Source organism: Pleurotus ostreatus (genome assembly GCF_014466165.1).
Source record: "Pleurotus ostreatus strain PC9 chromosome Unknown scaffold_1, whole genome shotgun sequence".
In the NCBI taxonomy this organism is placed as follows: domain Eukaryota; kingdom Fungi; phylum Basidiomycota; class Agaricomycetes; order Agaricales; family Pleurotaceae; genus Pleurotus; species Pleurotus ostreatus.
In genome coordinates, this window is record NW_023503156.1 from 4,495,080 (window position 1) to 4,510,768 (window position 15,689).

The following is a 15,689-nucleotide window of genomic DNA, read 5'->3' on the forward strand; positions in this document are numbered from 1 at the left end:
ACCACTTCGTACGGCCCGATTTTCTTTTGTTCCAATTTTCGCGAAGGTTGAGACGTGTTTAAGTTATCAGTGAAGATGAAAGCTTTATCCCCTACTTTGTACTCCGGCATCTCCCCTACTCGTCGGTCTGCGTACTTCTTCATCTCCTCCCCTGCTTTTACCAAGGCTGACCGTGCCTCCTCCCAGCTCCGGGTCATTCGTTTGGCAAAGTCATCGGCGGCTTCCACTTTTGACTCTCTCCGTGGTTCAATCCCCATTCGTGGATGGCGTCCATAATTTAAGAAGAAAGGGCTCTGCCTGGAGCTCGTTTGAGTTTTATTGTTTAGGGAGAATTCACATATCGCCAGCCATTCCGCCCAGTCGTCTTGTCTATGGTTGATGAACATTCGTAGGTAAGTCTCGATTTCTCGATTTACTCGTTCCGTTTGTCCATCGGTCTGTGGGTGGAAGGCTGTGGACAGTCGTGTCTGAATTCCCAATAATTTATTCAGTTCCTGCATCATTTGTGACGCAAATTGGGGTCCTCGGTCTGATATGATAGTGGTGGGTAGACCAAAGTCCTTCCAGACGTGGTCCCGATATAATTTAGCTAGGCCTAATGATGACAGCTCTTCGGTAGTTGGTACTAGACGGACCATTTTGGTGAAGCGATCCACTACTACTAGGATTGCATCATAACCCTGTGACCTTGGCAGTTTGGTGATGAAATCTGCTGAGATATCCGTCCATGGTTCTGACGGGATGGGGTTGGGTTGAAGCTTTCCCTGTGGTTGTCGTGAGTAGGCTTTGCTTCGTTGACACTGATCGCATCCTTTGACGTATTCCGCTATGAATCTGTTCATTCCTGGCCACCAGTAGTTTCGTGAGACCAGCTCAATTGTCTTCCATCTTCCTGGGTGGCCTGCCACTGTTGAATCATGGTGCAGTTTTACGATCTCCCTTCGGACCTCCGTGTCTTTGGGTACGTATACCTTCCCATGATATAGCACCAGGTCTTGCTCTTCGGACCACTCCGCCTCTCTCAGCACCTTCGTCGGGGATCTTTTCAGCTCCGTTACCGCTTTTACCACCGACTCATCGTAATTTTTCGATTTTCTGATTTTCGACAAGATGGTAGATTCCAGTCCTTCGATCAAGACGTGGCCTTGTTGCATGGCTTTGATTCGAAAGTACTCTGGTTTCAGTAGAACCATCGTGTTGTCCTCTTCCCCCCTATCAAGGTCTGGTCGTCTCGACAAGACATCTGCTTTCATATTCGACGCTCCTGGCTTGTGTTTTAATAAGAAGTTGAACCGTGATAAATACAGTGCCCATCGCGCCTGGCGTCTGTTGAGTTTTTTGGTGGTCATGAAATATTCCAAGTTTTTGTGATCCGTCCATATTGTAAATTGTCGACTATTTCCCTCTAGGTAATGTCGCCATGCCTCCAGGGCCCGAATTATAGCCAACATCTCTTTGTCGTGGATGTCGTAGTTTCGTTCTGTTTCCGTGAACCCTTTAGACAGGAAGGCGCATGGTCTCCACTTGTTGTCGTCACATAGCATTGAGAGTACCGCTCCTGATGCGTAGTTCGACGAGTCTGCTTCGATCTTCATTTCCTTGTCTGTATCCGGTAGTACCAGGATTGGTTCCTCGGTAAACAGCTTCTTAAGCTTTTCAAAAGCTTCTTGTCTCCTTTCGTTCCATACAAACTCCTCATCTTTTTTGGTGAGCTCGTGCAACGGTTTAGCGACGGTGGCGAAGTCCTTTATGAACCGTCGGTAATAGTTGCTGAATCCTAAGAACTGTTGTACTTGTTGCACGTTCTTCGGAACCGGCCAGTTTTTCACTGCTTCTATTTTCGCTTCTTCCATCTGCACCTTTCCGTCTTTCACTACTACTCCTAGAAACTCGACTTCGTCTACTTCGAATGCACATTTTTCTGGTTTTATGTATAAATCGTTGTCTTCAAGAATCTTCAGAGCCCGTCGTACTACTTCTCGGTGTTTTTGTACATCATTGTCCGTAAAGATAAGTAAATCGTCTAAATAGATAACTACAAGGCCTTCGTCAATCAGTTCTTTGAAAAGTTCGTTCATCATGGTTTGGAACGTGGAAGGGGAATTGCTAAGTCCGAAGTACATGACCATTGGTTCGAACGCCCCTCGTGGCGTTTGGAACGCTGCCTTCCACTGGTCTCCTTCTTTTATTCGTACATTGTTATACCCCCAGCGGAGGTCCATTTTGGTAAATAAGCGAGCCTTAGATACTTTGTCTACTAGTTGCGAAATGAGAGGTAATGGATATGCGTTTTTTACGGTGTATTTGTTTAGGTATCGGTAGTCCTGTACCAATCGTTTTTTTCCATCCTTTTTTTGCACGAAGAATACTGGTGAGGTTTGCGGGGATTTGGAGGGTCTAATGTACCCCTTTTTTAGGTTGCCGTCGAGAAAGTCGTTGAGTTCTTGTTGCTCGATTGGCGACAGTGGGTACACCTTTGAGGCCTTTGGTACAAAGTCCGGTGTCAGCTCGATCGCGTGGTCCCATGGTCTTGCCGCCGGCATCCTTTCTGAGTCCCGTTTTTGAAATACTCTCATGAAATCATGGTAGTAGTTTGGTACCATTTCTTCTTCGGTTTTTTCTTTTTTGCTTTCTATTTTCTCCCGATCGTGCTCAATGACATAGTCGTATTTTCCTACTGCTTTCAGATGCATTTCCTCCTCCTTGTCTTCCGTTTCCACCTGCATGTGTTTTTTCCACATTCGGTTAATGTACATTCGGGCTACCGACTCGTGATATTGGTTGGTTAAGTCGTCCAGGCCCCGTAAATAACCACTTCTCAGCCTATTCCACTGTCTTACTCCTGCCACTGAGATGTTCCTCGGTCCTCGGTTCCATTTTCCGCAGTTCCTTCACTTCTTCCTCGTCTTCCTCGGTTTCTACCTCCCCTGGGTACGGTTCATCCTGCAAGTCTTCTGCTTCCTTGTTCATCCTCCTCTTGCACTCTCTTGGGCATCTGGTCATTACCACGTCTCCTGTTTTCCAGTTTACTTCTGGGTTATGTCGTCTGAGCCAGGTGAGACCTATGATGACGTCTACGTTTCCTAGGTTGGTTACGTAGAACGTGGCCCATTCCGCGTGTCCTTTAAAACCCATTCTTAGTTCTACCTTTTCTTCTACCCTTCCCGCGTTGTTGGGGGTGCCGTCTGCGTTCCTTATGAGCGCGGGTCTAGTCAGTTTCTTGGTTTTCAGCCCGTGCTTTCTGACGTATTCGCAATCAATGAACGAGTCTGAGGCGCCGCAGTCCAACATTGATTTGGGGTCAAGAGTTTTAAGGGTGTCTAGAGAAGTAATGGTGATCTTTATGGGGACGTAGTTTTTCTCATTGCCTGTCCGGTACAAGTACCCTTCCTTGGATTTGCTTTGCGTCTTAGTTTCCGTCTCGTTGTCTTTAGTAGTCGAATCTTCATTATAAATAGCTACTGGTACATCAGATTCTACTAGTGATGAGTCCGGCTCCTGGGTGAGTACGGAAAAAGAATTCTTGGAGCTCAGGTCGACGCTTCCTGAGTTCCTTCGGAAAAACCCTGACGGGTCAATTCCTCCCGCCAGTATTGCAACTGCTCATCGTAATTCATGGCCCTAATGTCCAATCTTCTTTGACAATTTCGGGCGATGTGTCCCAGTCCTCCGCACTTAAAGCACTTGACCGGGGTTCTCTGCGTTCTGTCTACGTCCATCGCGTTTGGATCCTTCGGACGTGATTGTTGGTTCTGTTGTGGGGCCGGTTGCTGCTGCCCTTGTCCCCTCCCTTGCCATTGGCCTTGCTTTTGGCCTTGCTGCTTCTGCTGGGACTGTCCCTGTTGTCGTCCCTGTCCATGTCCCTTGGCATAGGACTGTGCTTCGCGCCATTGCCTGTCAAACCGGATTGCCTCTTCGCTCCATGCCTGGTAGTCTGCGGGGAGCGGGTGGAGGCTGTAAAGCCGGTTCAACAGTCCGGGGTTCATTCCTCGTTTGAACAGTTCCACCAGTGCTACGTCGTTGTAGCCGGTATCCGCCCGTAGCGCTTCGAACTTCATTACGTACTCTTCAGCTGGTTCGTTGCCCTGCCTGAGGGCGGATAGAGTGGAGATAGCCGTTTCCCTGGGGTTTGGGTCTCCGAACATTCTTTCCAGTTCGTCAGAGAACCTTCGGAAGTCAGAGACCACGGGATCGTATCCTCCCTGGTCCCGCCAGTTGAGTGCTCGGTTGATGACCTCGTTTTTCCAGTTATCGACTTTCCGTCCCTGGATGAACGAGAGGGCGTATAAGACTTTGGTGTTTTCGTTGGTGAACTGCCACTGATTAACCGCGATGTACATCCGGATGCTTCTGAGGAACGAACGGCATTTGGCACGTTCGCCGTCGAATATCTCGGGTTTGGCCAGCTTAGGGCCTACTGGTCGTGCGGGTTCGGCAGGTTGGGGAATCGGGGCAGGGGCGGGAACGGGAGCTGGTGCTGGAGCTGTTGGTGGCGGACGGGTTCGTACGTATTGGGCTAGTTGTTCGTATCGAGCTTCCATCTGAGCCAGCCGGTCCATCATCATCATCATCATTTCTTGTGTTGATGGTTGTGGAGGTGGTGCGGGTTGGTCTGAAGGGCCGGGCATGTTCTGGTCTCCGATGTTCTCGAAGCTCGATCCGCTGGAGTGGGACATGGTGGGGTTGTTGGTAAGGTACCCTGTCAATTGACGTTGAACTTCAAACTAGTGCACGCCGGCACCTGAGCGGACAACGTAAATGAGGAAGGAGTTCTTCGGCTTGGCTAAATGCGAAGCTTCACACCGTCTTGCTGAACCGACGAGGTAGAGCCTTCTTTCTTACTCAGCACCTCGCGCGCTGACCCCTCTCCGAGGATTAGTGATCAGTCGGCGCCTTTAGATTCACTCGGGGGGTCGTCTAAACGTTACCCTGCTGGAGTATTGAATCTGCGGTTCGAATTGGGTGGGAAGCTATAGGGGTGTGAAACAGACAATCAAAGCCTAACGGGCTTATCGGCGGAAATTGGAAAGAAGTAAGGCGGTAGATAAAATGAGGAAGAGAAACGTATCCTGTCTTGAGGTCGAGAGGTCGGTCTTCGCAGTTAGACGCTGCAGAGTAGGATGGATGAGAATGTAGAGCGTAGGAGGGACGTTGAAGGGGTAGCTCGTTCTTCTGTTAGGGCGACACTAGTCAAAGACTAACGTGGCTCCTACAAGAATACTAAAACCAAAGGAATAGACGAAGTAGCTTAGTTGACTTAGTTCTCACTATTACTAGTGGAAATCCCAAGAGAACGAGCTAGTGTTCTAGGGCCTGTTATTGGTACTTAAATACTAAAATACATGTGTAACCCTCATGTACTACTACATGCCTACTGCAGCCGTCTTTCCATGGAACGCGCACCGATTCCATGAGGGTGCTTGGTAATGTACTGCGGACATGTGTTGTGCGTGAGGATCTTACTAAGGTACCGTAATGTGAATTAGTAATAGGTGCGTCCTGCGCGTTTAGATAAGATGTTGAAAAAGATAGTATTCGGAACAGACCGGACCATAACAACCAGCCCTGTTGGCAGCAATCACCGAAAGTCACCCCATTGCACCGCCTGTGCGCCAATCGACCCTTACCATTCCCAGCTTCGCCACGGCTGATGTCATTAGCTCCACTATCAATGTTGACAAAGTCCAGGAAGATACTGGACCAGGCCCAGTTGTAGTGCCGTCCCATGCTCCAGATGACAGACTTACATCTCCGAGTCCATCAAGCCAACAAGTTCCAACACCGGCATCACATCCACGAAAGGCACATAGGGCAACCGTTGGCAAGGTCGATAATCCAAAGTAAGTTATCTGACTGGTTTTTTTGTGCTGCTTCACTCATCCTGTCCTTTTGTGGCAGGAACCACTGTAAATCTGCGTGGCTCAAAAAGCATCCCGATGGCAATGAAGAGCAGTTCAAAGCTTACTGGAACACAGTGAAAGGAACATAGGTAAGTTCCCGGCAGAATATTTAGATCACTACTGATGTCAGCACATAGCACAATTACTCGTAGGACGCAGCGTCGAGATGGCTCGGGCCCACTGAGAAAGCAGAGCAGCCAGCAGAGCAATCAAGTAATGGATACAAATCGGACCCGCTCGATATGGATGTATAAAACAAACAGACATTCCCTGTAGTAGTAGATTTCAGCGTGTAAAATAAACGAACCCAAATGATGCTACCATGCATCATCGTATGAAATCATCTAGGAGAATCACTACCGCCAGACGGCCGCTTGCTGCAAATTGGTTTCAACATTTCCCAACATTGTGATATCCATTGAAAGTGATTTTAATGAATTTCTAATCTACAGTACATGATCTCAGAAAAAGAAAACATTGTATATGGGTAGAAAACATTGTCATTTCTACTTTGACAGATTCACATGATCTGTCTCGTTCCCAATTGACGGACTTCTCACTGGGGTTCAAGGCCCGTGCAAATAAGGCCAAACAAATTCTGTGAACTTTGGAGGCTCAGTCGTGTTTTTTTTCTGGCTGAACTGGCCTCTTTTCCACAATTCTGAATCATGGGAAGTGTGGATTTTGCTTGCCGTAGTTGGTTAGTGCCAAGAAAGCAGCACTTTTGGTAGAGATTTGATGATTTAAGACCGTAATTTGGCGAAGGTTGTTCAACTTCCATCAACTCAAGACTTGCTGATGTGGCGCGCGCCTAAGTCTCTGAGCTTACAGTGTATGCACTGGGTGCATATCGATGAGAACTCATAGATTCTACGCAAGTAATAGCTAGCCATCTACCTAGTCTAGGAATATACACTGAATCCTTGCCCTAGCACTTCGAAGCGAGCTACCGCCGGTGCGGCCTGCGGATCCATATTATATCATATACGGTGATGAGAGGGCAAGCGTGATACATAAACACCTCTAATTAGAGAGACCTTCAGTAGGGGAGCTCAAATTTTCTTCTGCGCCAACTTTGAGCTCCCCTAGTGATACATTAGCAATCTGGCGTTACAGGGGTATAGGGGTGCACGTGACTACTGTAGTATCGTTTCGCGCGCATGTATTCTTTTCTTTATGCGTTTGCTGGAGTCCCAGCCAAACGCAATATATCTGCTTGCCCACTCGGAATTCGCGCGACCTCACCGGCTTCTTTTAACAGTGTGTGAGCGATACATCAAAGCATGTGACTTCCCACCCCTCAGTCACCTTACTCCTCCTCGTTGCGCACGATGCCGCCTCATTGCCTACATTGGGATAGTTGCACTGTTGCCTCTGTATGGGTCCCATCGGGTAGTTAATCGCAGGTACCTGAATCCCAGAACCCAATCCTCGATTTGAATACATTAATATGGTCGATGTCCGATATGGCGGCGCCCGCTCGCAGTTCGAGCTCCACACACGGACATATACCACATTCGCGCGGGTGCAGGAGTGGACTGGGGGGCGGGGGGGGGGGGGGGGGGGGCTGTCGAAGGGCGGGGCCTGGAATCGAGAGTGAGGCTGCTGTTCGAGCAGAAAGTGCACGGCGCAGGGAACTTCGAGACCGAGGCCCCGTGTTCACGCTCTGCCCGCCAACCAACCTCCCGCCAACCCTGCACTACTACTCCGATGACGAGATAGAAGCGCGCGACCGCCTGGCCACCTCCCGACAAAACGTGCGCAGTGGGCTGAAGGGCACGACCGAGGCCCATTTCGACTCCATGATCGACGTGCTGTACGTCCTGGGCGGCGATGCGCCTGCTCCTGCTACCCCCGATACGGATCGCGCTGATGATGATGCCGTGCTCGCGCTCCCTTCGCTTACACGCATCTTCGCTTAATCCTGCTGTGAGGGAATATAGCTATTCTCTGCCAGGGGACGATATTCGCGAGGCTCCAAATAAAGATATCATCGATATCGTGGAGAGTGCGCAGGTGGCCAAGTACCAGCGCAGGTATGTTTGAAGAGTCTGTACTTCAGTACTCACTCTGGCGTGGTGGAACAGTGGCCGGGATGCTAACACACCTTAAGTGGTGGGGAAATGAAGCAGGCGGCGTGCTCTGTGTTTGCCCGCTCGAGGTGTGTGTGTGTGCTACGCGTCGGCGCGTACGATCACAGCACCGTGACGCCGTGCCCTCCAAGAAAGGAGGGGTGTGATACAGTGGTTACTTATGGAAATGCCAACATTACTACTGGAGCTCCATTGACCTTCTACCCGACTACAGCTCCAACTTTCGCGTCGCTCGGAGTGCAGTGGAAGCTTATTGGTATCGTTGGCATGGAATCTCGAGAACATGGCGTCCGTGGTAACTGGTTCATCACATACATCCGAACTCAAGTACTCAAGTACTCAAGTGCCAACGTGTAAACGCTCATTAGCGCGGCTTCAGCCTGCAAATTGCAGGCATCCGAACGTCCAAATATTCGGGGTCGTCGACGTGTTGGAAACCTGTGAACAACCTTGCAGCTGGATTGCATTGCTTCTGGGCAAAATACAATATCTTATTCCGAAGCCGGCTGCTTCTTGGATCTGCTATGCAACTATCACTCTCTCCTCTCCTCTCTCCCCGACAGCAGGCTCCACCGGTATGCGTCTAGGCGAAAAGTCTTAACGTTCGTGTCAACCATCGGTAAGTTGTCTTCGATGTGGTAGAACCATAGAGATAATAGTGAGAGGTGTATGAATATGAGCTACGATCAAGAAGCACCGAAGGAGCGGCATAGATGAGAGAAGACGTCAGGCAGAATGGAACAGTTGGAGCCGATTACTGATAAGCTTGTTACGTTCGATCTAGGTTTAGGTATAAAAGGGTCGCGTACCAGCTATGCACTCACTTTCGTCGGATCGTTATTCGTTACTTCATTCAAATTTCAGCATCTCATCTCATTCCTCCATCCCATCATGTTCGCGCGTCACTTGCTGGCATTTGCCGCGCTTCTCCAAACCGGGACGACGCTGGCGCATCTGGCAGCCTGGCACGATGGCATGTACTGCCGAAACGTGAGTCGCGTCGCGGTCCCTTCGAATTCGCACAATTCCGATTCGCACCTCCTGACTGAGCTCGCGACGATGCTGCAAACACCAACAGGGCACGAGCGGGTCGGACGAGGCGAACGACTATACCGTCGTCAAACCGCTGTACCAGCTCCCCAGGAACGACTGGTGGCTCCACGGCCTCGACGGGGTAAGCTTACGGCCCACGCGCACTATCACTGTGCCTGGCTTTTTCGTGGATTCTGAAATCTGAGCTGCGTGTCCGTGACCATTGCAGTGCACGAAATTCCCTCCTGCCCCCGGAAAATTCCTCGAACTGTGCGTCGTCATACGAGCTAACTTACTCTTGCTCGAACTCAAACTCAAACTCGAACTCGAACTCAAACTCGAACTCGGACTTCGTATACGATAGCCCTGCCGGCAAGGAGTTTACTGTCGAGATAGCTTCGAATCGGGGCAAGACCTCGCTCTCCTTCAACGGCCGCTTCGCGTCGAACTGGCCGGACGGGAATAACTACCCCGAAGACTATGTACGTACTCTCAGTCTATACGCGCCGCTCCCTCGATCCCCTTCGCACTGATTAATGATTAATCGATTACCGGTTACCGCGCACCAGAATGTCCCCTCTTGCATCACATCCCCAAATCGTGAGTCCAACCCACCCACTCATTCTGTCGCTTCGCTTCGATCTGAACGCACTAACGCACCAACGCACCCACTCGAAACAGTGCACGCGCAAAACCACTCCCAAGCTGCTGGCACAGCATTCGCCATCTCGTATCAAGTAAGCAGCCCCCGTCGTTTCCCCGGACGTTCGTCTGAATGGCTTGTGGCGCGTCGCGTCGCGGTGTAGTCGGACATCGAACGCGTCACGCCGGAGAACCTCGTGGTCTTCTCTGTCAAGTATCAGTATGTTATTACATATTCTTATATTAGCTATCCTTCTGGTTCTGAGGCACGCTCGTTGGCGTCGCCAGCACGCCCTGGAAGAGAGTGACGACCTACAGCATCCCTGCTGCACTGCCAGCTTGTCCCGAAGGCGGGTGCCACTGTGCCGTGAGTGCGCTCTGTGTCGTCTATACACCCCGTTTCCTGATCAAGTCCACCCTCATCCTCGTCCTCATCCTCGTTGTAGTGGGCATGGGTCAGTACCATCGACTCCGAATACCGATTCTTGCATTTAACATTAACCACCCTCCTATTTTTTTCCATCCAGATTCCCAACGGGTGCGTACCTCCCAATTCCCTCCCACCTCAACCTAACCTAGCCTAAGCTCACGAACGCCTCCGCGCCGCAGATGCGGCCAGCCGAACATGTACCAGCAGGCATTCAGGTGCAAAGTCACCGGTGCTACATCAACTGCCCCCGTCGCGCCGGGGCGACCCCCCGTCTGGTGCGAAGACGACGCGTCGAGGTGCACGCAGGGCGCGAAGCAGATGCTCTACTGGAACCAGCAGGACGGCAACAACATCTGGGTCCAGGGACGCGATAGGGCGGGCGCGCCGAAGTCCCCCGCGTATAACAGCAAGTGCGGGTTTGTTGATGGGGCGCAGAACGATATATTCTCGACGGCGCGCGGGAAGGAACGGCGCTGTGCGGCTAGAACGAAACGCGCATCTGCGGCGCGCAGAGGATTATGACTTTCGTAGATATGTGTATACCCCTCCATCGTCATCGTCGGGCGATTGCGCTTGTCGCTTCCCAATCGATGCGCAGTATATCCCTCATAGAAGGATAGTATGAGCTGTGATTGGCGTGCGTGAAGGTCCTCTAAGAAGTAATAAAATAATCTGCTCTAAGATATACGGCGTGTCTAGATACCAGCGCCTCCTCATACGTATTTGCCGAACAAGGGGATCAACGACTGCGCGAGCGTGTAGCTGAACACGAGTTTCGGACCGACGACCAGGATCTGTACGTGGCGTTAAACGGTATAAACGGTACGAGCGCAGGCGGGGGGCGTGCACACGTACCTTGGGCGTCAAGCCCTTGAAGAACGCCGACGGCCCCTCGTGCTTGACGAGGTCCTTGATGACAGTCAGACCGGGCACCTTCTGCTCGAAGTTCGCATTTTGTATGCGCGTCTTCACCGTGTCGAGCGGCGCCGCGATCGTTATCGACGCGACGGCGCCCGCGATGGACGCGATGAAGTTCTGCGTCCACGTGGCCTTGGAGTAGTCCGTGACGCCGAGCGCGTACTCTTTCGTTACCGCGGACGCACCGAAGAGCTGCGGATGCCGGGGCTGTCAGCGTGCGCGCGGAGTGGGGGATGTGTGTGTGTGGAGGCTTACGGCGAAGCTGCCAGGGGCGTTCCGGGCCATCGTCCACCCCCAGCCGCGGTACAGCGTCGTGCCTTCCTCCATGAAGATGCGCAGGAAGCCACGTCCTCGGAACGCTTCCGGGTTGACTTGGCGCTTGATTTTGAGGGCATCTAGTGGGAGTAGCACCTATTCACAGCGTGAGTAACTAACGAAGGCGAAGGCGAAGGCCAACGGCGTAAACCACGCACCACTTCACCGATCCCCGTCAAGCTATGAGAATAGCACCGTTTCAGCGACCCACAATGAGCCTCCGCAGCGAAGACACGCACCTTCCAGCCGTTGCTTGCATCATCATCTTCCCTTTGCGCTCTCCAAAGGTATTCGTGAACTGGGTCTTGTAGTGCTTGTTTATCAGGTCGTTGAACCACGGCTGGCCGCCGAACTTGTACACACGCTGTGCGACCTTGTACCCAGCAGCGTATCCGAGGCCGGGGAACAAGGAGAGCATTTTGCTGCCCAGCGGCGCCATGGCTTTGTCGCGGAAGATGATGGGCGAGAGCGTCGAGAACGACACCTGGTGCAAGGCAAGGGTGAGCTACCGGAGACTATGGGCAGCTGCATTGCGTAGAGAAGCGCACCTTGCCCTTGTTGCTCATCAGCCGTTTCGCAACTGTGTCCACAGGATGGAAAATGAGCAGCTCAGCGATGCCTGCGCGCAAAACGCAAAACGCAAAACACAAAACACGAATGTGAGAGGGGCCCGTATACGCGGAGTGTGTGGGACGTACCAGAGGTTCCGGAGCCCAGTACGCGAGCAGTGCCGGACTCTTTGCCCTTGACGGAGGTTGGAGGAGACATGCTGGCTGGTGGGTGGATGTCGGGTTGTGAGTTTCGCTGAAAGTGGAGTCGCACAAAATTTTGAGAGCCCGGGGATCTCACGTGTATGTCACGCGTATGGACAACTTACTTCCCGGACCGTCTGCTTTTGCTTTTCTGAATCTCAGGCTGAGCGCACATCATTACTTGGCTGTTCATTTTGAGTCAGGCTCTGTCCATAGCCACTTCGAAATTCTTCTGCGAAATGGTCTCCACGCGCCGGATATTATAGTCAAAGAGGACATCCCCACATTCCTTTTTAATTAACTTTCCACGCCGAATACGCACCATACAGCAAACTGTCTCTGTGAGAATCCGGGCCTCAGAACCCGCGCAATCAACGCCCATGGGTATCCTTGTGCATCATGCGGACGCTTGCCGATTGGACATCAGAGCTCAGAGTCCTGAAGCTTCGAGGACCTTGCTTAGTGATCCATCCATAGCGATTCACCTCTCTCGAATATCGCAGACCTCGCACCTCTGCTACTACACTCGCAGCCCAGGTATCCAGGTAATAGTATGGCCCAGATACGTGTCGGCTTCATCGGCCTTTCCGCGTCCGGGTGGGCGGCCACCGCACTCTTCCCTTCGCTCCAAGCGCCTTCCGTCCGCCCCTCCTTCGTCGTCACCGCCCTCTGCACCTCCTCCGCCGCATCCGCCGCCGCCCTCTACGCCGCGCAAATAGGGAGCCCCATCACGCCGTACCACGGGCCCCACGGCGCCGCCCAGCTCGCGCACGACCCCCGCGTCGACCTCGTGGTCGTGGCGGTGAAGGCGCCCGCGCACAGCGACGCAGGCAAAGACGTGTTCGTGGAGTGGCCGGCCGGGGCGGCGCGCGAGGAGACTGTGAAGATGGAGGAGCGCGCGAGGGCGCAGGGCGTGAGAGTGATGGTGGGCCTGCAGGGCAGGTATTCGGCGACTGCGAAAGTGGTGCGTGGAGTGCTGTTGGTGGTGCTACTACTACGGATGTCCCTCACACCGTGGGCTGAAGATCAAAGATACGATCGCGAGTGGGAAGCTCGGGAAAGTGCTGTCCAGCACCGTCGTACGTACCCCGACCCCCATACTAAGCCCACTCGTAGACTCAGCGATCCCACAGATGGGTTCCATGTCGCGAGACAACCTGTATTGGGGCCCCCAGATCAGCGAGGGGAGTGCCTACATCTATCAGCCCCGCTCGGGTAAGGTGTAAGGTGTCTACGCCAGGTCGGCGGCGCTGACGCTCGTCCTGCAGGGGCCTCCTTTTCCGAGATCATCCTGGGCCACCAGCTCGACACCTTCACGCACGTCCTCGGCGACTTCGCCTCCGTCTCCGCGACGTCCACGATCGCATACCCCTCCGCCACCGTCGTGGACTCCACGTCCACGTCCACGCCGCCGGCGACCGTGCGCGTTACCGCCCCCGACCACATCGCGCTGACCGGCCTCCTCGCGTCGGGGGCGCTGGTGAGCATGGTTTACCGCGCGGGGTACGCGCCCACGCCGGGGCGCACGACGTTCCTGTGGGAGATCGACTGCGAGCGGGGCTCGATCCGCGTGGAGGCGCCCCCGCCGACGGGCCCGCGCAGCCATCTGATGAATATCTGCGACATGCCGGTGTATGTGTGCGGAGAGAGGGTCGAGTTCGACGGTGCGGGGCTCGTGGGGAATTTGGCGGCGGGGTGGGTGGGGTATGCGGAGGAGAAGAGGGGCGAGGGGCAGGGCGGGTATGTGACGATTGGGGAGGCGGTGAAGAATAGGCGGCTGTTGGATGCGATTGAAGAAAGTGCGCGAGAGGGGAAGACTGTGCACTTGTAGTTTCTACGTCTCAAATGTTGCTGAACCTGGAAGTAAGTGTTCTTTTGTGCCGCGGGGCGTCATCCTCATTCTTATCAGTTAGCCCAGTGATGATAGAAGTGTGGCTCTCGTCTAATCATCATTCCTGGAGACGATTCAGTCTGTACATCCAACTGTAACTGTGAGTAACCTACCACACCAACCTGCTCCTTTGGTCAAACGATCGATGGAACGAAGTGCGAAACGACCCCATACTGGGTATTTGGTCAAGCAGGCTCAGTCCCCCCCTCCCCACCATGACATACTCCTTCCTGCTGATTGTATTATTTATTATTGAGTATCCCATTCTCTCGTAGGCTCTATTTCATTATCAAAGGCAGAGGTCGGATACTTCTACGTTTCTATGTACATGTATACATACCACATACCTAAGGAGCTATGCCCCAGCTACGCGCCGGCTGTAGTGGGTGGTCTTTGCACATCCGGCTGGGCTGAGATCGCGCGCTTCCCTTCGCTACGAGCGCCCCTCTGTCCTCCTCCTAGGAGTCCTACGTTGCCACGTTATCACGCTGTCCGAACTGCTCTGTGGACTTCACCAGCTGTCTCCGCCTCTACCGCTGCAGGACATTACGGACGCGAGACGGGGAGTCGGAGGTCGAGGTGGTCGTGCGCGTACGTGGCTCTAAAGTCAGTGGTCAGTGGTAGTCGGTAGTCAGTAGTCAGTGGTCAGTGGTAGTCAGTCGTCAGTGGTATGGCTGGCCAGTACGAACTACGAACTAGAGTGGGAATTCTGGGAGCAGTCGGCGATGCTGGCACTGCGAGGTTTGGATCACGGAGGAGGGGAGAGGTGGAGGCGGTGGGGAGAGGAATAGAGGGGAGGGAGGGAAGAAGGAAGGTTCATTGTGCGTTGAGCGTTGAGCATTGTCCCGCGTATGTGTTATGTGTGCGTATGCGTATGTGTGTGTTCAAAGTCAAACGTTCAACTTGTTACCTCGTATGTAGGGCGCACGCGTAAGACCTTCCATAAGGTGCGAGTAGGCGTATGTACGTATACGACCATTGTGCATTGTGCATTGTGCATTGAACATTGTACATTGTGCGTTGTGCGTTGTGCGTTGTGCGTTGTGTATTGTGCTCTTTTCGGGTATTCGTTTTCGGGTATTCGTTTCGGGTTCGGAGGCGCTCGAGGTTGGTCGAAGGAGGTTGGTCATAATTCATAGTTAATAATTACGAGGCCGGACAATAGCAGTGGTGACAATAACAATAGCAATAACAATAATTCGGGTTCGGATTCGGAGGTGCGTAGGTATGTAGGGCAGGGCAGGATAGGTATACGTAGGAGGGCACGTAGCGTAGCGAAGAACAACAACCCGCCTAATATCTACGCTGGAAGGTGCAGTAAGGCGTAGTAAGGAGGCGCTGAAAGGTGTAGCGGTGTAGCGGTGTAGCAAGGCGTAGTCAGAGTCAGGTGTAGTGGATTAAGAGTAAGGACTTGAGCTTGAGCGCGGGCTGAAAGTCGAAACTTGAAATCAATACTCGAAGGCGCTGCACAGAGGACAATGGACAGAGCACAGCGTTCGCGTCGACGTCCAGTGATCCGGTCGAGTCACGTTGACGTCACCGAGGAAGTGTGAATGTGAGACCCGGAATTTGAAACGGAGCCCGTCCCTCCCCCTTCTACCCGAGTACGTATCCTCCATCGTTGTTGTCGTCGTTCGTTGGTGCAAGTTGTTGTGTTGTTGGTGTTGTTGGTGTTGTAATTATTGTCGTCGTGGTTATAGTGTGCGCCATATGCTC

General features: G+C 52.7%; 4 protein-coding genes across 4 annotated transcripts; 3 read left to right on the forward strand and 1 right to left on the reverse strand.

Moving 5' to 3' along the window:
• Positions 1 to 5,516: 5,516 nt before the first annotated feature.
• PC9H_001655 (uncharacterized protein) lies at positions 5,517 to 5,989 on the forward strand (the record flags this gene model as incomplete). The annotated part of the gene is made up of 3 exons (XM_036771305.1): positions 5,517 to 5,587; positions 5,637 to 5,840; positions 5,899 to 5,989. 3 exons carry the CDS (start codon positions 5,517 to 5,519, stop codon positions 5,987 to 5,989), a joined length of 366 nt encoding a protein of 121 aa, XP_036637150.1.
• A 2,895-nt stretch (positions 5,990 to 8,884) lies between these two features.
• On the forward strand, positions 8,885 to 10,619 carry PC9H_001656 (uncharacterized protein; the record flags this gene model as incomplete). The annotated part of the gene is made up of 10 exons (XM_036771306.1): positions 8,885 to 8,983; positions 9,072 to 9,167; positions 9,255 to 9,295; positions 9,390 to 9,507; positions 9,595 to 9,625; positions 9,707 to 9,762; positions 9,832 to 9,887; positions 9,956 to 10,034; positions 10,114 to 10,205; positions 10,253 to 10,619. The coding sequence occupies 10 exons, from the start codon at positions 8,885 to 8,887 to the stop codon at positions 10,617 to 10,619; spliced, it is 1,035 nt and encodes a 344-aa protein (XP_036637151.1).
• A 191-nt stretch (positions 10,620 to 10,810) lies between these two features.
• GGC1 (Mitochondrial GTP/GDP carrier protein 1) lies at positions 10,811 to 12,098 on the reverse strand (the record flags this gene model as incomplete). The annotated part of the gene is made up of 7 exons (XM_036771307.1): positions 10,811 to 10,891; positions 10,953 to 11,207; positions 11,271 to 11,426; positions 11,489 to 11,510; positions 11,570 to 11,814; positions 11,879 to 11,949; positions 12,029 to 12,098. 7 exons carry the CDS (start codon positions 12,096 to 12,098, stop codon positions 10,811 to 10,813), a joined length of 900 nt encoding a protein of 299 aa, XP_036637152.1.
• Positions 12,099 to 12,635: 537 nt separating this feature from the next.
• GAL80 (transcription regulator gal80) lies at positions 12,636 to 13,913 on the forward strand (the record flags this gene model as incomplete). Its single annotated transcript, XM_036771308.1, has 4 exons — positions 12,636 to 13,046; positions 13,108 to 13,161; positions 13,216 to 13,297; positions 13,351 to 13,913. The coding sequence occupies 4 exons, from the start codon at positions 12,636 to 12,638 to the stop codon at positions 13,911 to 13,913; spliced, it is 1,110 nt and encodes a 369-aa protein (XP_036637153.1).
• Positions 13,914 to 15,689: the final 1,776 nt, after the last annotated feature.